Genomic DNA, 20,673 nt, shown 5'->3' with positions numbered 1-20,673 from the left:
CACTTTCAGCCTAAGTTAAGGTCTTTTGGCAACAAATATACTCAAAATTTTTTATTTACAAAGATTTTTGTTTTGAAAACTAAATGAAGGGACTGATTTGTAAGAGAAAGAGTCTTAGAAAGGCATTCCTAGTATCAAACTCTGAGAGGAGATTTGTGTGAAAGAAGTTTATTGAAGAGTACTCACTTTGCACCTTTCAGGAAGTACAGAAGCAGTGTTGGGCAGAGGAAAAGTTGCTGTTATGGCAAAAGAGTCAGATGGTTCTATGAGAAGCTCTGGAGCTAGGATGGCCTTTCAGAGTTATTCTGAATTGTGGCAAGGGAGGCTTTTCTGTATCCTCCCATTGACCAGCCATTAGATGTGGGCTAAGCTTGGAGAGTGGGCATAGCTTTGGGTGAGACAGTTCCTTCAGGCCGCAAGCTATGCTCAGAAAGGGCCTCAGTTTCTAGCTTTCTGTGCCTATCATTCCAGCAGCTAAAGAAAGTCATGGTGAGTCATGGTTTCAGGGGCAAGGGAGGAGAAGGAAGAAGAAGAGAGGGAAGGGGAGGAGAGGGAAGAAAAGAGGAGAGGAAGGAAGTAGAAGAGAGGAGAGGAAGGACTCCTGTCTTTCTATTGCTCTTTCTCTATCTTTTACTCTCTCTCTCTCTCTCTCTCTCTCTCTCTCTCTCTCTCCCCTCTCTTTCTCTTTTTTAAATATGTTTTTATCAAGGGAGTGGGATAGAGAGATAGAAACATTATGAGAGAGAAACATCATCCATTGGCTGCCTCCTGCATGGGATTGAACCTGCGACCCAGGAATGTGCCCTGACTGGGAATCAAACTAGTCATCTCTTGGTTTATGGGTCATATCCAACCACTGAGCCACACCAGCTGGGCTTCTCTGTTTTTTCTTTTCTTACCTATACTCCTTTCATCTCCTTTCCTTTCCTTCTCTCCCCCTCCCTCCCTTTTTCATTCCTTCCTCTCATTCATTCTTTATTTATTCCTAAGAAATAAAATAATGCTATTTAAAAGAGGAGGAGGAGCAGGAGGACCAATGTGCCTCAGCAGAAATCCTAGCCAGCAGCCAGCACCAACCACCTCCCATGTACGTTAGGTCATTTTGGACTTTTCAGCCATTTCAGTTGCACCCTGACTACACCCACTTACGTGAGCTCAGGCAGGATGACAGCAGAAGGACCTCTCATTAGCATGCCGAATTATCAGAAATAATAAACTGTTATAAGCCACTATGTTTGGGATTGGCTTGTTATACAGCAAAAAGGATCCAAAGAGGAGCATCACATATCTAATGTTCAACAAGTGATATTAATCAGCATAAAATAAAAATTCTCAGGCTGAAAAACATTGAAGTGATCCTTTATAATAAATTAGAGGCCCAGTGCACAAAAATTTGTGCACTCAGGGGTAGGAGGTCCCTCAGCCTGGCCTGTGCCCTCTCGCAGTCTGGGACCCCTCGGGGGTGACCACTTGCTGGCTTAGGCCTGCTCCCTGGGGGGTTGGGCCTCAGATGGCAATCAGACATCCCTCTGGAAGCCCGGCAGCCCTTGGGGGATGCCCACTTGCCAGCAGGGAGCAGACCTAAGCTGCAGTCAAACATCCTTAGCGCTGCTGAGGAGGCAGAAGAGGCTCCCACCAACACCGCTGTACTGGCAGCCATCAGCCTGGCTTGTGGCTGAGCAGAGCTCCCCACATGGGAGCGCCCTGACCATCAGAGGGCAGCTCCTGCATTGAGCATCTGCCCCCTGGTGGTCAGTGTGTGTCATAGTGACCAGTCATTCCCAGTCTTTCTGCTATTAGGGTCAGTTTGCTTATTACCCTTTAACTATATAGGATAGAGGCCTGGTGCACAGGTGGGGGCCAGCAGGTTTGCCCTGAAGGGTGTCCCGGATCAGGGTGGGGGTCCCGTTTGGGTTCCTGGCCAGCTTCAGTGAGGGGCTGATAGCTGTTTGCAGCTGGTTGCACCCCCTTCAGAGTGGGGGTCCCTACTGGGTTGCCTGGCCAGTCTGGGTGAGGTGCTGAGGGCCATTTTCAGTCTGGCGGGTGAATGAAGTTCCCAACCTCTCCTTTTTTGCTTTTTTCTTTTTTTTATTCTGGGATTTATTTACCTTCTATGGCTGTCACTAGAGCTGAGAGCTGGCTTTAGCTCTGAGGCCAGCTCCAGCTTGAGGCCTCAGCTGCTGAAAGCAGATATCTGTGTTTGTTTGGCTTCTATAATTGCAACATTGTTTCGGTCCTGCTCACTCCAGCTCTGACAGCTGAAAGCAGGTTTCTGGGTTTTGTTTAGCTTCTATAATTGCAACATTGTTTCTTAGACTGCAGCTCAGAGGCCCGCAAGGCAGGCAGGGAACCTTGGCTTTCTCCTTCACCGGAGCAAGCAAGCCTCCTGTTCACTTCAGCTGCCTGGCTGCCGGCCACCATCTTGGTTGGCAGTTAAGTTGCATATCGCCCTGATTAGCCAATGGGAAGTGTGTCGGAGGTACGGTTAATTACCATGTTTGTCTATTATTAGATAGGACTAGAGGTCCAGTGCACAAAATTTGTGCTTGGGTACAGTCCCTAGGCCTGGCCTGTGATCAGGGCCATCTTCCCCGGCTGCTGGCAGCCAGTACTGCCCCCCACCGCCACCCACCCCCAGCTCTCTGTTCGCCATCAGATGATTGGAGCCTGCCGGCAGGGGGAAGAACCAAGAGGTCAGCTGTTCCCACCTGCTCGCTGGCCCTGCCCCCACCACAGGTTGCTCTCTGTGTGTGGGACCACCGGCAGGGCATGGGCCTTGGCCTGGTGCGGCCACGTCCCCCGCCACCCACCCCCAGTTCACCATTCACCATTAGACATTGGGAGCCTGCTGGCCAGGGAAAGGGACCAAGAGGTGGTCAGTGCACCTCATAGTGACTGGTCGAACAGTCGTTCTGGTCATTCTGCCATTAGGGTCAATTTGCATGTTACCCTTTTATTTTATAGGCTAGTATCAAAGAAGATATGCCCTCTCAACTCCTTCACCCTTTCTACTCACCCTTTCCTCCCATGCTTCACCCCCATGCAGTGTATCACACAATTGAGTGAGTCCCCGTTAATTGAGGCCTGGACCATTCTTGTCAACTCAGTTGTACAAAAACAACAACATTTTGATTTCAGCATTTATAGGGAATCTTTTGTTGACTAGAACTTCAATCTATTGATGAAAGTGTTTTAATCAACTGACCCAAGTTTTTATTATCCCTGGGATCATTTGCACCAATTGCTTTTATGACTAATTTTCAGGAAATAGCTTATTTTCCTTATACTTGGGAGGTGTCAGTTTAAAATATTCTATGTCAGTCAGAGTTAATATATGTTTTAATTTTATGGAAATTGGTCGGCCAATGTCTCTGGATATTTTCTGCTAAAATAGCTAGCAGATAAATTATGTCTTGAGTTTTACAAAACGTGCTAGTTTCCTGGATGACTCTGCTATTTATACAATGTCTTAAAAGGAAAAGAGATAAAGTAACTTACCACAAAAAAAAGAAAAAAAAATCCAGAAAACCCACCAGGGTGTCAATGTAAGATTCATAAAAAGGCTGTCAAGTTATTTTTTAAGCCCTAGAACTTCTGACACAAATTTTCTAGCATTCATTTAAGTTATAATTTTAAAAGATAATTTCTTTGGATTGAATAATGATTTTAAAAATTTGTTATCCATTTCTGTACTGCCAGTTCATCAGTGTCTGTACTGTGCTTCTATTCAAGGATACCAAAGAAAATTATGTGAAGACAATGAGAGCTGTTAGCAATAGTGGTAGTAGTGATAGATTAGTACCTATATCCCACTACTTTGCACAAATATTTGGGGTCTCACTTTTTATGCAGAAATAGTTAAATGACTAAGTCACACAAAAGAATTTTGTAATGTCTGGAACATATTAAATAATCAAAATTTATTAAATAAATGAAAGCTGGCAAAAAAATTATTTACCTCAAATGCTGACTAATAAGCTTGTAAAATTTGAGTGACTCAAGAAATTTGTTAATGCTCACTCATGAATCTTGCTGACAATGTGTCCTTTGTGACAAAATACAATTGTTGATTAAGACAATGAGTTGATGATCCTGTGCTACACGTGTTCCTCCTTCCCGGTACCTACTAACTCAACCAGCATCATTAGTTCAAAAGACTTTGCATGGTTTTCCTCCAAAAGGATTAGGAACTTCTGAGTAATATTACTCAATAAACCAGGAAAGAAACTTGGATTGTGTTTGAGTTCAGTGAAGCCAATAAATATTGTACATCAGGAGGGCTGTGATGAACAGGAAAAGAAAGATGCTATGAATAATGTTAAAAATTATATCTTGCTCTGGAAATGGTTTTGAGCTTATGTTTGAATCAAGACACCTGATTTGCAAATTAACAATATATCAATCTTAGTGATGGTAAAAGGTTCTAAAGTCATCACTCAGGAAGACCTACAAAGAGATTTGCTTTCCTTACTTGGTTTTCTGTTGAGATTCTCTCCACAATTCACTCCACATCTCAGCTCTTAGGATACTAATCTCCAGCTTAAGCTTTTCCTTAAGCTTGCTTCTTAAACTATGAATTTCTGGCTTGGGAGAGGAGGAAAACCATTTTAATTTAATATGTTCTACTGCTAGATTGTAAGTTATAAGAGGATAACAAATGGGATGGGGAAAAATAAGGAATATGTTGAAAAACAGGAACTAAAATCTTAAGGAGGTATAGCTGATAACTGATAAACAATAGGAATGTTTGTGTTAAAAGTTTTTTTAAACTTGGAAAAATTAATTACTGTAATCATTCTTTTGATACAAAGTAATTTTGTACATTTAATATTTTTATAGCTTCTTCTAGAATTTTAAAAGTATGAAAATTAAGCAAAAAGAAAATCAGAAGCTTAAATATTGTATAAGATGTGAATATAGTTGTCAAAGGAAGATAACTTGTGGCCAGGGCCTTATCCTTTATGCCCTGCCTTCCAAATCTTTTAAAATCATGGGCACTTTGGGCCATGTGGAATTTGGTTTGAGAATTGTAGCTGATTAGAAAACAAAGAGAAACTTTCCTCCATGTGATACATATTCATTGATTTATTCATTAGCACTATTTAGAACCCCTGTACATTGCATTACCCTACATGCTATAGGATCTATGAGACATTCAAAGAAACCTTGGGCATGCCTCTGTCTTTAAAAGTGTACAGTCCCCAGCCGAGGAAGCAAACCTTATAGATGGGACAGAGATCCAGACAATAACATATACAAGCCCCCTTGTGTGTGCAGGTCCACCTCTGTATCTCTGTGGGGCTTTGTCTATATCAAGTGGAGTTTGAGATCAAGACCCTTAATAAGGGTCTGAAAGTTAAGGAATAAAGATCTTATTGCAGTTTGTATAGTGTAAGACTGGGAACACACTTAAAGTCTCCAATTAGACATGGGTTGGACGATGATTGCCAGTGCCATTGAATCTCACGCAGTCATTACAAACAATGGAGCAAAACTACATGGCGGTAGCGTGAGAGGATGCGGGAGACGTGTTTTTGAAGGACAAAGGCTGTATAATGATCCCACTTATATAAAAACATCTATGTCTACCTCTATGTGTATATGTGTATCTCTCTGTATTCTGTGTGTCTCTGTGTATATGTACATGTGTATATGTAAATTCAGGCAGAATAAAACACTAAAGCCAAATTATTACTGATGGTTACTGCCACACAGTGGGAATGTGGAATAGTAATAAAGAGAAACTTGCATGTTTTATTCCACATACATCTGCAGTGTATGAATCTTTTAAAATAAATTATATTATATATTTCTGTGTTAAATTAAAAAAAAAAAAAAAAAGGAAGCCCGGCCGGTGTGGCTCAGTGGTTGAGAGTTGACCTATGAGCCAGGAAGTCATCCTTTGATTCCCAGTCAGGGCACATGCCTGGGTTGCGGGCTCAATCCCAAGTGTGGGGAATGCAAGAGGCAGCTAATCAATGATTCTCTCTCATCATTGATGTTTCTGTTTACCTCTCCCTTCCTCTCTGAAAGCAATAAATATATATTTCTTTTTAAAAAAAAGAAAAGGAAAAATAACAATGCTGGGTCTTGCTTTTCAAGGTATATTCTAACAGTAGAAACAAGTAGTTTATTTTATAACACAAGGGAGGATAAGTTTGATTCTACTTTTCTGAATAAAATTACAAAAAAGTAATACATTTCAAAGACAGAAAAAACCCACATAAACTAACATGCAAAGTGAGGCTTTGGTGGTGAGCAGTTCATTTCATCCACACACACTGCAAGGGAATCCCAGTGTTTATCAACAACCAAGATAGGAACACCTGCTTTCCTAGGCAACTAGAAAGGGAAGATAATTCTCTTTGCAAAGAGTCACATATTTTTATTTGGCCTCACATAAATTACATTATAGGAAAGGCAGGGCATATTTCATAGTTACACAAAGAAGATATATGTAATATTTCAGTCTAGTTCTTACCTAAGTGCAGCGTTAAATATGTGTAAGGGAGATCAGTATTGAGAAACTGGGAGAGGGAGTATGGAGTAATGTGCAGAATGAAATTTAGCAGGAACTTTAACTTGCCTGGTGTTTATCTGGGTTGGGCATAACTACCCTTATACAAATATTACCACATGCGTTCATTTCCCCCGTCCCCATCCTTTTGTCCTTACTGGCCATGAGGGAGTGTGTATAAAAGACACCAGGAGAGCGTGAAAGCCACTCAGCCACAGACTCCTTGGGAACAGTCCACCTCACGCTGAGGTCTCCAGGTTCTGGGAACAACTCAAGGTTCATAGGTCAGTTCTCTCCGCCATGAACCTCAGACCCAGGGCCACCTCCGCTCCTGTCTTACAGGTGTTGCTGCAGCTGTCACTGCTCCTGACTGTGATGGTTCCCTCCACCATTGGAGAAAGAAAGAGAAACTTAGAGGAACCTGAAGGTGGAGTCCCCGCTTCCCCTCCTCTGTGGCTGCTTCTGCTGTTGCTGTGTGTGTTTGGGGGGCGGGGAGGGAGGGGGGCGCGAAGAGGCGGGGTGTCAGCTGTCCTGGTGCTCCTGAGGCTGGGGAAAACCATTATACTAACAACTCTAAATGGAAGAGCTAAGCTTAATGGGTACCTACCATATGCCTGGCATTCAGCTCTGGTTCTTTACTATAGGTTTCAGATCATATTCACAGTGGCCTTGAGAGCTGTGAGCCAGCTACAGTTCACAAAGAAGGGGACTGAGGAATCAAGTCGATAGGTATTAAAGGTGCTCATGACCACTTCTCAGTTTCTATCCCAGCTGCAAGTGTGGAAGGTGAGCGCCATGAGGAATTTCGCTGCATGTGTATAACGACCACCTCTGACACTCATCCCAGAAACTTCCAAAATTTGAAGGTGTTCAGGGCAGGACCCCATTGCCCCGATGTCGAAGTGATGTAAGTCCATGCTTTTGTATTATTAACTCATTAGGGAAGCCCTCTGCCTCAATCCTCACCACTGCTATTTTGTTCAGCCCCATCAATCCCTCTGATAAAACAGGACACACACAAAATTATATATTCTCTTGCAGAGCCATGCTGAAGAATGGGAAGGAAATCTGCCTGGATCCAAATGCTCGCCTGCTCAAGAAGATAGTCCAGAAGATTTTGGAAGGTGGTGAGTCAGCTGCTTAATCTGTTCACTTTCTGTCAAATCTTTTTATCTCCCAAGAGGAATAGGAGTTTGCAGTCTTACCTTTCTGCAGTTTTTCTTTATCCAGGATACCTATTCATGCTGTATTAAATTTGGATATGTTTTCCATTCTGTCTTAAAAAGTCGCATTTTATTCTGAGAAGGCTGGTTAATAAATAGATGACAGAGAGAAGATAAAAGTAAGCAAGCTTAGTTTCAAAATATAATATATAGTTTATTCCCTAACTCTTGGCTAAATGTGGTACTGTGCTTTGCATTTCTTTATTTAAAATTTTCTTTCCAAATACATTTGTGTTAACTTATCTTGAGCTACTTTGCTATTAGACTAGATATGCCCATGGTGATTAGTAGATTCCATAGTGGCCAATGATATTAGGAATCACACAGAGCCCAGCAGAGAGCACTTGCTCAATGAATGTTTGCTAATATATGTAGAGATTTAATAGAGTTTTTCATTGCTTTAGTCCTAGGATATCTTGTTGAAGAGAATTCTCTGAGTTTTCTAAAGTTTATTTTAGCTTTCAAACCCTAAAATTTAAAAAGTTGTAAAATGTAAGTCTTGTAGACAGTGATTATTTATTTTAAAGTGAATATATTTAATACTAGTAAGCAAAAATAATATGCTAAAAAGCATTAGCAAGCTCTATTAAAACCTCCAGTATTAATAAAAATAATAACACAGATTCTAGTTGGTATTAAATATTTTACCTTGGCATGTTTGCACATATTCACATTTAGTTAATATTTTCAAAGTTATAATTTTAGTATTAAAGTCAATCTTGCAAATAAGTATAATAATTAAAACTTTGCCAGACTGGAAATTATTTTATAATCAACAGAACTTTAATTTATTTCTTAATCCCTTAAATTTATAACCACACTAGTCTTATAGTACTATTAGCATAAAATCAAAATTTGTTATTACTTTGTTGCCACATATTATTAATTTAAACAGAATTGGTGAGGGGAAACGTTAATTATCTTTTTATTCTCTTTTACCAGCCAAAGTCACTAGTTGGTAATCTGTTCTATTTTTAATGTATTAGAATGATAGCTAAACTCTCTGAATAACTCTTAATATGCAGATCTTTTCAGTGTTTTACAGGCATGAAATAAATAATTCTTACAAGATAGAAATGACCTAATTGAAAGCATGTCCTCTAGAGAAAGAATAATTGAGTAACTCAGTTTTACTACTTGCTAGCTGTTTAACTTTGGACAAGTTGCTTAACTTCTCTGTTCCTAATTTTCTTCATCTCTAAAATGAGATAGTAATATTTGCTTATTTCATAGAGTTGATGTGAAAATTAAAAGAGTGAATAAATTCAAAGAGTGAAAATAAAGCATGTCACACAATAACCCATATATAAATGTTAGTGATTATTTGTTATTATTACCATTAGCATCCCCAGTATTTCAGAGAAGAAAAGTGAAGTTCAAAGAGATTAGGAAATTTGCCACAAGATCAGATAACTAAGTCAGTGACAGAGTGAGGATTTGAAAATATGCTCTTAACCACCATACCACACCACTTTCCTTGATTCTTCTCTCTCTAATGAAGAGGTTACATTATATATCACAGAGTTATTGGCACACAAAATAGGACTTGATACATAAATAGCATGCTGCATATCCTACAATAATTATAGGAGTTTAAGTAAGATCACCTCCCTCAAGTTGTGCATGGAATTTTGGGAACATTCATGTATTAAGCATTTAGTTTACAAATTTGGCATTATTTAGGTGTCCTCTTATACTCTCCTCACCATTATAAGTTCAATGCCTTAAAATGGTTTGTGTACACAATAAATGCATTTAATAGTTAACCCAAAATATACCAAAATAAACATGTAATAAAGAAGTAAATGAGGATAGTAGTAATTGTCAGTTTTTCTCTTATAATTCAAAATAGCTCACATCTCATTAATTTTGGAGTCATTTCCTAGTGAACTCCAACAGGACCAGCTCCTGAGGCTGGGGTAGGCCATTATACTAACAACTCTAAATGGAAGAGCTAAGCTTAATGGGTACCTACCATATGCCTGGCATTCAGCTCTGGTTCTTTACTATAGGTTTCAGATCATATTCACAGTGGCCTTGAGAGCTGTGAGCCAGCTACAGTTCATAAAGAAGGGGACTGAGGAATCAAGTCGATAGATATTAAAGGTGCTCATGACCACTTCTCAGTTTCTATCCCAGCTGCAAGTGTGGAAAATGAGCTCTATGCTGAACTTCGCTGCATGTGTATAACGACCACCTCTGGCATTCATCCCAGAAACTTCCAAAATTTGAAGGTGTTCAGGGCAGGACCCCATTGCCCCGATGTCGAAGTGATGTAAGTCCATGCTTTTGTATTATTAACTCATTAGGGAAGCCCTCTGCCTCAATCCTCACCACTACTATTTTGTTCAGCACCAGCAATACCTCTGATAGGACAGGACACACATAAAATTATATATTCTCTTGCAGAGCCACGCTGAAGAATGGGAAGGAAATCTGCCTGGATCCAAATGCTCGCCTGCTCAAGAAGATAGTCCAGGAGATTTTGGAAGGTGATGAGTCAGCTGCTTAATCTGTTCACTCTCTGTCAAATCTTTTTATCTCCCAAGAAGAGTAGGAATCTGCAGCCTTACCTTTCTGTACTTTTTCTTTATCCAGGATACCTATTCATGCTGTAATAAATTTGGATATGTTTTCCATTCTGTCTTAAAAAGTCGCATTTTACTCTGAGGAGGCTGGGTAATAGATGACAGAGAGAAGATAAAAGTAAGCAAGCCTAGTTTCAAAATATAACATATAGTTTATTCCCTAACTCTTGGCTAAATGTGGTACTGTGCTCGGCAGGTCTATTAAATGTTTTACAGGCATGAAATAAATAATTCTTACAAGATAGAAATGACCTAATTAAAAGCATGTCCTCTAGAGAGAGAATAACTGGGTAACTCAGCTTTACCACTTGCTAGCTGTTTAACTTTGGACAAATTGCTTAACTTCTCTGTTCCTAATTTTCTTCATCTCTGAAATGGGATAATACTATTGGTTATTTCATAGAGTTGATGTAAAAATTAAAAGAGTGAATAAATTCAAAGAGTGAAAATAAAGCATGTCACACAATAGCCCATATATAAATGTTAGTGATTATTTGTTATTATTACCATTAGCATCCCCAGTATTTCAGAGAAGAAAAGTGAAGTTCAAAGAGATTAGGAAATTTGCCACAAGATCAGATAACTAAGTCAGTGACAGAGTGAGGATTTGAAAATATACTCTTAACCACCATACCACACCACTTTCCTTGATTCTTCTCTCTCTAATGAAGAGGTTACACTATATATCACAGAGTTATTGGCACACAAAATTGGACTTGATACATAAATAGCATGCTGCCTATACTGCAATAAGTATAGGAGAATAAGTAAGTTCACCTTCCCCAACTTGTGCATGGAATTTTGGGAACATTCATGTATTAAGCATTTAGTTTACAAATTTGACATTATTTAGATTTCCTCTTATACTCTCCTCACCATTATAAGTTCAATGCCTTAAAATGGTTTGTGTATAAAATAAATGCATTTAATAGTTAACCCAAAATATACCAAAATAAACATGTAATAAAGAAGTAAATGAGGGGAGAAACCAAGATGGTGGCATAGGTAAACACCGGAAATTGCTGCCTCACACAACCACTTCAAAAATACAACTAAAAGACAAAACAGACATTATCCAGAACCACAGGAAGGCTGGCTGAGTGGAAATTCTACAACTAGAAGGAAAGAGAAAAGCACACTGAGACTCAGAGGAGGTGTGGAAGTAAAGTGCAGAGGTAAGGAGGTGCACATGGAAAGGGCTGGCAACTGAGGATACGGTTGTCTTTTTCAATCAGGAGGGAGTCTCAAGCTCCCGACTGCTCTGAACTCTAGTTCCAGGCTAGTCTCTGGGGACCCAGACTCATATGGGGAGAAACTGGACTGTCTGGCATCGGTCGGAACTCGAGGGCAGCTTTCTCTCAGAGGTACTTGTAGCGATTACTGGGACACTGAGACATGGGGCCTCTTAGGGTAGGACTAAGGAGCATCCATAGCTGCTTGCTCTGCCCTGTTGAATCCCTGAGACCCCGCCCCACCCAAGCTGTGCACAGAGGCTTTTGCAAATAAAAGGCCTGGCCCTTTGCAATCTGAAAATTACCTAACAAACTGAAGCTGGGTCAGAGAGACCCAGAACATCCAAAAGAAGGCCCAAGGCCCCACAGCAGCTTGCATTGCTTCACAGCTGGGCCTCATCTGAGCACCTCCAAACCCCAAACAAAGAAGAGGAATCTGCAGATCTCTCCATAGCTCCTGCTGGCTAGCCTCAGGCAGAGGCTAAATTAGCACCTCCTTACAGATCCAAGAGCCAGTGTACCCAGTGGTCAGAGTGGGACCATCCAGATTACAACTCCTCAGATTCATAAGGGACACACTCAGGGGGAAAACTCAGTGAGCACCAAAGCCCCACTGAAGCAAGTCTTGCCCCAGAAGGGTGTCTCCCACACAGAAGTTCTCCCACTGCAGACACAGCTGATTCTCACAGCCAATTGGCCTGGAGGTCAATTCCTCCCAGTGATACCAACTACAATCAAGGCTTAACTACAACAAGACTGTGCACACAGCCCACAAAAGGGTGCACCAAGAGTATCCACCTCAGGTAATTGGGGAGGCTGAGCCACTGGGCCCTATAGGACACCTAGCACAGAAAGCCACTCTATCAACACAGGGAAGCATAAAAAATGCGGAGACAAAGAAACAGGTCACAGATGACAGAAATGGAGGAAAGAAAACTACTGGATATAGAGTTCAAAACCACACTTATAAGGTTTTTCAAGAATTTTCTAGAAACCGTCGATAAATTTAGTTAGACCCTCAAGAAATCTAGTGAGACCCTCAAGGTTATGAAAAAGGACCAACTAGAAATTAAGCATACACTGACTGAAATAAAGAATATTATACAGAGTTCCAACAGCAGACTAGAGTATTGCAAGAATTAAGTCAAAGATTTGAAATACAAAGAAGCAAAAAACACCCAACCAGAAAAACAAAAAGAAAAAAGAATACAAAAATATGAAGATAGTGTGAGGAGCCTCTGGGACAACTTCAAGCATACCAACATCTGAATTATGAGGGTGCCAGAAGAGAGAGAGCAAGATATTGAAAACCTATTTGAAGAAATAATGACAGAAAACTTCCCCTACCTGGTGAAAGAAATAGACTTACAAGTCCAGGAAGCACAGAGAACCCCAAACAAAAGGAATCCAAAGAAGACCACACCAGGACACATCATAATTAAAATGGCAAGAGCAAAAGACAAAGAGAGTATCTTAAAAGCAGCAAGAAAAAAACAGTCAATTACCTACAAGGGAGTACCCATACGACTGTCAGCTGATTTCTCAATAGAAACTATGCAGGCCAGAAGGAAGTGGCAAGAAATATTCAAAGTGATGAATAGCAAGAACCTAGAACCAAGATTACTTTATCCAGCAAAGCTATCATTCAGAATTGAAGGTCAGATAAAGAGCTTCACAGATAAGAAAAAGCTAAAGGAGTTCATCACCACCAAACCAGTATTATATGAAATGCTGAAAGGTATCCTTTAAGAAGGGGAAGAAGAAGAAAAGGGTAAAGATACAAATTATGAACAAGAAATACATATCTATCAGCAAGGGAATCTAAAAATCAAGTGAATAAATAATCTGATGAACAGAATAAACTGGTGAATATAATAGAATCAGGGGCATAGAAAGGGAGTGGACTGACAATTCTCAGAAGGAAAGGGGTGTGGAGGGTGCGGGAAGAGACTGGACAAAAATCGTACGCCTATGGATGAGGACAGTGGGGGTGGGTAAGGGCAGAGGGTGGGGTGGGAACCGGGTGGAGGGGAGCTATGGGGGGAAAAAAGAGGAACAACTGTAATAATCGAAACAATAAAGATTTAATTAAAAAAAAAAGAAGTAAATGAGGATAGTAGTCATCAGTTTTTCTCTTATAATTCAAAATAGCTCAGCATCTCATTAATTTTGGAGTCATTTTCTAGAGAACTCCAACAGGACCAGCTCCTGAGACATGCCACAGTTTTTACCCTATTCTAATAACTCCTGAGATGTAGGTGTCTTTTATTTTTTGTGTGCACATATAGAATTATTCTAGTTAGATGCAGAAAGACTGGATTAATTGTCACTTACTACTCTCTGGATTCCTTTACACTTCAAATATTGAAAACTGGGGGGAAAGTTTGTATAAATCCATCATGTTGCCATCCATCTCCAAAACCACCTCTCCTATTCATTTCCGCTGCCACTAACCCGACTTGGGATTTCAAGTTTCAGACCCATAAACATAGTCTGTATCTGCCATTGTGTTGGATGCAGGATATTAAAAAACGTGTAATTCACAGAGAATTGCCCTTGAAGAGATCACTGTTTGGTGGGAGAGGCAGACATGTTGACAAATAATCACAACCACATGAGGCAATGTCACTAGTTTCAACGTTTATTATCTTTACTAAATGTGTAATTTTATACTGAGTCCCTGTAGTGTGATAGTGACAAACATTATGATCTCTCATAGAGCTTCTCATTTAGGAAAAGAAATCATTTTAAACATACAGGCACATGCATATCTCTGTGTATAAGGTGTGCGTGTTTGTATGATCTCTGAGAAATAGGAAAAACAGAGGGTGCTGCAAGATACAACCACAAGGAACACAATCAACCACAGCTGTCAGGGAAGGCCCTCTGAGGAAGTGCTATTTAAGCTGACACAGAAATATGAATAGGACTTAGCCAGCTGAAAGAGCAGGTGGTGGGGGAGTAAGATAAAGAACATTGTAGGCCCAGGAATTAAATTGCATATCCCTGCAGAAGTCCGGTCCTGCTGAGCATGAAGCCGTCAGCTAGCTCCATGCCGTGGCTCCCGATGCCTTGCAGCACTGTGAATCAGTGTGACAGAGAGCCTCCGCCTGTGCGGTGAGGGGCTCTGATCAAAAGCCAAAGCCTTTTTTTTTCCGGGAAGGGAAGGTGGTCTCTGTTAATCTCTCGACCTTTCCTGTGCAGGATTCTGGTGCATGCCCTCCATCCTGTCCTCCATGACTTCCCACACAACTCCCAGATGCTCAGTGTCCCAAGAGCATTGCTGACCCTGCCAGCAGCACAGCACATCTCACCCTGACACCTGGGTCACAGCAGGCACTGGGAGATGTGGCCTGGAAATTCTCCTTCTTGACCTCTCTTCTTGGCTGAGCAGAATGGAGAAACACACAGGCACCATGTTTTACAGAAAGTGTGCATTCAGATATTACTTCAACAATTTTTTTCAGAGTAAGAGGATCGATTAGGATGTAGGCCTTGCTTCCTAGAGTAAACTGGATGATGGGTTGGTAGAGCTGGTGGGTCCCATTCAGGAGACTCAGAAGCCTTCCACAGCCAGGTGACATTCAAGCCTGAGTCATTGCCCAGAGACCGAATTCAACCTTTGAGTAGCAGAAAACAATGACAGACTACACACCTTGAACACACTCAACTCAACTTAGTGGTAATCAACAAGAAAGGCAGGAGCGAGGAACAGTTCTTGATAAGGCAGCTGGACTTTGCGAGGGGAGAGAAACTCTCAGTCCCAAGGGTACATGCTGTGTAAATTGCAATCTGGTGACTGCAGGGAACTCTACGTAACAAAGACCATGTATTTTATAAGTTTACAAGCACTGTTTCTAATTCCACAAATGTGCATGCATATGGAATAGGTTTGGGGTGTGGACCCTGCTACCAGCTTGCAGCTGAGAGACAGCTGACCTGGGCTTTTTTTACTTCTTCTTCTTCCCCGTGCTCCCCGCTTCCTCCTCCCCACCCCAATCTTGTCTGGCCAGAACCCAACTCTTCTGGCTTCTGCACCACAGCTCCTTACCCTCCACCCCAGGCTTCCGGACTGGAGAGGCAGTGGGGATAAAACAGGGCTGGAGAGTCTCAGAACCACTGGTCTACAGAGCTCCAGCCCGGATTGCCCTGGTACTCCGCTCTCCTCTTGGCACCTCCTGGACATGAGCCTGAAAGCGGGCTCCCAGGCCTCCCTCCCCCGGCCCAGCTCCTGGTTGCTGCTCCTGGGACTGCTGCTCCTGCCAGCTGTGGTCGCCCAAGTCATAGGTGAGAACAGAAGCCAGGAGGGAAGGGCTGGGAAGGGCCGGGAAGGGCTGGAGAGAGGCCGGGGAACCCCGGGGCTGGGCCAGGTCTGTAAACACAGCAATATCCTCCACGCTTTACTGATCAAAGTTAGGTGTGTGCGGGCACTGGGCCAAGCGCTGTCCCGTGAGCTTCACATCTAGGCACTATGTACTACTTCTTACTGCGGAGGTATGGTCTGTGGATGGGGAAATGAAGGCTGAATGCAGAGAGAAAGATCCCTAAGGAGTCATTCTAGGAGTCACCACTCCCTCCTTCCCTCCTTCCCTCCTTCCCTCATGACCCCCTTTCCCCCCACTCCTGTTTTCCCCAGCAGACCCTGAAGAAGGAGATGGGTTCCTGCAATGCATGTGTGTGAAGACCAACTCCAGAGTCCATCCCAAGCACATCTCCAGCTTGGAGGTGATCCGGGCTGGACGCCACTGCCCCACCTCCCAAATGATGTGAGTCCTCTCACTTGCTCGTGCCCACCCTCTGCCTCCTCCACCTTTGCCTATGGTCCCCCCCCCCTACGTCCCACCCACACACACACCCGATCCACCTGTGTTCAAACCCAGAGACCAAGGGGCTCATCTCTTCTCTTTTCCCTGGCAGAGCCACATTGAAGAATGGACAGAAAATTTGCCTGGACCCTCATGCCCCCCTTTATAAGAAAATAATGAAGAAACTTATGAAAAGTAAACCACCAACTGACTAAATCTCCACATTTACTGTATGATATGTTTTGCTTTGCTTTTTCATTTTCAATGTAACTATGGAAAATCTGTTTTATCATTCTTCAAATTATAAACAAATAAAATCAATCAAGTTGTGATATTTCTTAATAGAGCAAAGCATCATAATCCTATATAATAAAGAGGTAATATGCAAATTGGCCCTCACAAGATGGCTGCCTACGACCAGGCCGGCAGGGGGGTTAGTGAGGGATGACCAAATGACTGAACACGCAGGCTGCATGGGGCGACCAGGCTAGCAGGGGGGCAGTAAGAGGTGACCAGGCCAGTGGGGGTTGGGTGTGCAGTTGGGGGTGACCAGGCTGGTGGGGGCAGGGGCAGTCAGGGGAGGCCAGGCAGGCAGGCAGGTGAGCAATTAGGAGCCAGCAGTCCAGGATTGTGAGAGGGATGTCCGAGGGATCCCGGATTGGAGAGGGTGCAGGCTGGGCTGAAGGGACAGCCCACCCCCCTGTGCACAAATTTTGTGCACTGGGCCTCTAGTTATTTATAAGAGAAAATCTCCAAAATTTTAAGCAAAAATATATTTTGAAGAAAGACTTGTTTTAAAAACACTGGTTTTGTTTGGTGCTATATGCTGGCTGAGATATATTTGCATATTTACATGATTGCATTACTTAATAGCTACTTATTTTAGTATTAATATTATAATTAGTTTTGTCAATAAATATTAATAGCACTTAAGCCTTACTGGGATGCTTTGTAAAAAAAATTGAATAAATCAGACTCTGCTTTTATCCCCTTAAGATTTATACTTTACCTCAGTATTAGAGATTAATAAAAATAAAACCAGAACCTCTACTACTTAACTAATTATATGTATATTTTCCAGAGAATTATATTAAAATATTTAACACTTTATTGGTCCTTTGATAATGTTGACATTTCACAAAAATGAAATGTTAAGAACAGTTCTCATACCCACATTACTACCTGTAATGAATCCTGCCTTTGGCAAACCTACAGAATTGGTTCCTATTACATTCCATTTGTATACCATGAGTGTTGCTCTGAGCATGCAAATGTCTTGCATAGACATTTTCCTCAGTATTCTCAGGTTCAGTGAAACCTTATTTTCAGTTTACCACAATGAAAATATTATGATGATATGTTAAACAGCTATGGAAACCTGGAGAGATGCAAGGTTGTATTTTCATTCATGCTTTAGGAAGACACTACTATACTCTGTGGAGAGAGAAAGGTGTTGAAAGATTGGTATGTTAGTTTCCTATTGCTACTATAATTAATTACCACAAACTCAATGTCTTTTTTTTTTTTTAAAATATATTTTATTGATTTTTTACAGAGAGGAAGAGAGAGAGATAGAGAGTTAGAAACATCGATGAGAGAGAAACATCGATCAGCTGCCTCCTGCACATTCCCCACTGAGGAAGTGCCCACAACCCAGGTACATGCCCTTGACCGGAATCGAACCCGGGACCTTTCAGTCCGCAGGCCGACGCTCTATCCACTGAGCCAAACCGGTTTCGGCAACAAACTCAATGTCTTAAGCAACACAGATTTATTATCTTACAGTTCTAGAAGTCACAAGTCCAGATTGGGTTTTGTGAGATAAACTCAGTGTCCTCAGAGTTGCATTCCTTCTGGAAGCTCTAGGGGAAAATCCATTTCCTCATCTTTCTCAGATTCTAGAGGGGACCTGCAGTCCTCGGTTTGTGGCCCCTTCCTCCATCTTCAGACTATATCACTTCAACCTCAAATTCTGTTGTCACTTTGACCCTCTACTTCTCATACCCTGGCTGCCTTTTAAAAGCACCCTGGTGATTAATCCAGGATGATATTCCTATTTCATGATCCTTAACACATCTGAGAAGTCTTCTTTTTTCCCGATATAAGGTAATATTTCCACAGCTTCCAGGGATTACAGTACAGAAATCTCAGGAGGAGGGGTCATTATTCAGCCTACCATAATGGGCAAGAAGGCAGAATCTAGTTGAGGCAGGAGAAAGCTGCAGACCTTCACTCCTGAGCTAATGTCATTTCAACCTCATGTGGTAGAGGAAGGAATCCAACTGTTAAGAAAAACAGTTCAATTTCCTTGGAGGGCTGAGGGTGGAGGAGCAGGAGAGGCTTTAACAAACTACTTAATAAACACTATAGAGACTTACGAACTACCACACTATCTATCTTCCAGATTTCCACACCCACTTTCCCTGTTAGGTAATATTATTCAAATTATGGAGATAAGATCACCTCAGAAAGGTTAAGGCCATGGTTCGTTAGAGGCTGAGCAGATCAGTCTGACTACCAACTCCCTGCTCGTGCTTCCACACTATGCTGCCATTCACACAGGCCAATGGCGTGTTACCTAATTATTCATAGAGGAACTGTTCCCTAAACCAGCTCCGGAAGATGGAGTAGGAATTTGCCAGAGAGGCAAAAGGAAGAATGGTGCTGCCGCAAGATGACAGTAAATAGGAAGACACAAGATCAGTAAGTCCTCAGCACGTTGTTGTTGTGCAGAGCTGGAGTGTCTGTGGGGAGAGTGAATGATGGTCTCCCAACTAGGGTTCACCCATTTGTGTTCTTCACCTTCAGCCCAACTTACGCAGAGTCAAAGGAATTATCTTCTCAAAACACAGACACTTCCCTGCATAACACTTTCAAGGTCCAAAGTCCTGAGCATGGCACCCAAGTCTGTGCCCCACTCACTTCCGCTCTGTGTCTTAGTTTCCTCATCTGTAAAATGGGAAAATTACGAGTGTCTCTTCATAGATTACAGTAAGGACTAAATAGATGATGTATGCAGAACACGTGACCTAGCTCCTCATACATAATCTGTGCTTAAAAATTAGCAACTCTTTTTTTTTTAAAGTATATTTTTATTGATTTCAGAGAGGAAGGGAGAGAGAGAGGGATCATTAATCGGGCTGCCTCCTGAATGCCCCCTACCGGGGATTCAGCCTGCAACCCTGGGCATGTGCCCTGACTGGGAACCAGTAATCCCTTGGTGCATGGGTCAATGCTTAACCATTGAGCAACACCGGCCGGGCAACAATTGGTAACTCTTAATTATTATGATTGCTCTCAATATTTCTCTCACTGCACCATTTCAGTCATTTTGGAGTGCTGAATAAGTCATTTAAAAGAGTTATTCTTGGTGATAAGTAGCAAAAATGTTTGCAGTGGCAATAAAATTTCCTCAAACCAAATGAATTTTGAGAGAGAAAGCCTTGAGAAGTACAATATTTTTTGCTTAGTTTCCTTTTACTGCACGTTTAGTTGATATCAATAATGAGTAGGTGTGACTCAAAGGGCCAAAGGACCAAAACAAATTTTTCAATGTCAACCAATGCTGGTGGTTTGTAAATACTCCCTTCAGAATTACCTTGACTAAAGAACACTTTTAAGCTGCCGCCTTTATCAACATTGTTATCCAGAGAGCTCTTTCCTGCTGAGAAATGGCCAAGTCAGGTGCAGTTTACTGTAGCTGTTTGCTGTTTTAAACATTTATGGAGTGATAAAGGTTGAGTATACTTAAATATTTTATTTTATTTTACTTTATTTATTTTTACTGGCTTGAAGCACTTCAGTCAATAGTAAATGTTCACAAACTAGGAACTTACTGCACAGTCAAGAACCCTATCAACAACCAAAACCACCAGAGATTATTTTGCTCTTGGAAGTTGTTCCACATTTTCTACTTTTTGGTTCCTCAACCAACCACCCCTTCTAAGGTCTTTGTGATTAAAAAAAAAAAAAAAAGTTTCCTTCTCTTCGATGATGCATAGAGCATTGAGGTTTACTTGGTTTTAAAGATATATACATTTTTCTCTCATTATAAAAGACAATGCATGCATGCTTATTATAGATAACAGAAAATGCAGAGGAAATAAGGAGAAAACTTTAAAAAACTAATTTCACTACTCAAAATGTTCTTTTTTTTAAAAAAAAAATTAGTCGTTTAATATTGTTGCAGAGTGGGAGAGAATTTTCCACACTCTATGCTTCTTTAGTTCTTACGACTGGACTAGTTATAAAATAAGAAAATTGACACAAGACTAGATCAACAGAAGAAAAACAATTTAATATGTGCAC

At 41.4% G+C, this 20,673-nt stretch overlaps 2 protein-coding genes across 4 annotated transcripts; both read left to right on the top strand.

The window, feature by feature from the left end:
- Positions 1–6,673: 6,673 nt before the first annotated feature.
- LOC308533270 (platelet basic protein-like) lies at positions 6,674–10,802 on the top strand. 3 transcript variants are annotated; one of them, XM_081111104.1, is made up of 5 exons: positions 6,674–6,944; positions 7,277–7,424; positions 7,559–7,644; positions 9,868–10,015; positions 10,150–10,802. In XM_081111104.1, exons 1-5 carry the CDS (start codon positions 6,818–6,820, stop codon positions 10,250–10,252), a joined length of 612 nt encoding a protein of 203 aa, XP_080967230.1. In that variant the 5' UTR covers positions 6,674–6,817; the 3' UTR covers positions 10,253–10,802. The 3 variants fall into 3 exon arrangements, with proteins under 3 accessions (XP_080967230.1, XP_080967231.1, XP_080967232.1); XM_081111105.1 differs by having other exon boundaries at positions 6,730–6,944; positions 7,289–7,424; XM_081111106.1 differs by having other exon boundaries at positions 6,749–6,944; positions 9,880–10,015.
- A 4,226-nt stretch (positions 10,803–15,028) lies between these two features.
- Positions 15,029–17,384, top strand: LOC308529589 (platelet factor 4-like). The gene is made up of 3 exons (XM_081105774.1): positions 15,029–15,847; positions 16,200–16,326; positions 16,478–17,384. The coding sequence occupies exons 1-3, from the start codon at positions 15,745–15,747 to the stop codon at positions 16,578–16,580; spliced, it is 333 nt and encodes a 110-aa protein (XP_080961900.1). The 5' UTR covers positions 15,029–15,744; the 3' UTR covers positions 16,581–17,384.
- The last annotated feature ends 3,289 nt before the right edge of the window (positions 17,385–20,673 follow it).

Source organism: Myotis nattereri, assembly GCF_964212035.1.
Source record: "Myotis nattereri genome assembly, chromosome: 1".
Lineage (NCBI taxonomy): Eukaryota > Metazoa > Chordata > Mammalia > Chiroptera > Vespertilionidae > Myotis > Myotis nattereri.
The sequence above is the reverse complement of the archived record's forward strand: the minus strand, read 5'-3'. Positions and strand labels throughout refer to the sequence as shown.

Coding starts and splice junctions, on each gene's coding strand:
- LOC308533270 (XM_081111104.1), top strand. CDS start 6,818: ATGAACCTCAGACCCAGGGCCACCTCCGCTCCTGTCTTACAGGTGTTG. Junction 7,425..7,558: donor TGCCCCGATGTCGAAGTGAT/GTAAGTCCATGC, acceptor ATTCTCTTGCAG/AGCCATGCTGAAGAATGGGA. Junction 7,645..9,867: donor CCAGAAGATTTTGGAAGGTG/GTGAGTCAGCTG, acceptor ACCACTTCTCAG/TTTCTATCCCAGCTGCAAGT.
- LOC308529589 (XM_081105774.1), top strand. CDS start 15,745: ATGAGCCTGAAAGCGGGCTCCCAGGCCTCCCTCCCCCGGCCCAGCTCC. Junction 15,848..16,199: donor TGTGGTCGCCCAAGTCATAG/GTGAGAACAGAA, acceptor TTTCCCCAGCAG/ACCCTGAAGAAGGAGATGGG. Junction 16,327..16,477: donor TGCCCCACCTCCCAAATGAT/GTGAGTCCTCTC, acceptor TTTCCCTGGCAG/AGCCACATTGAAGAATGGAC.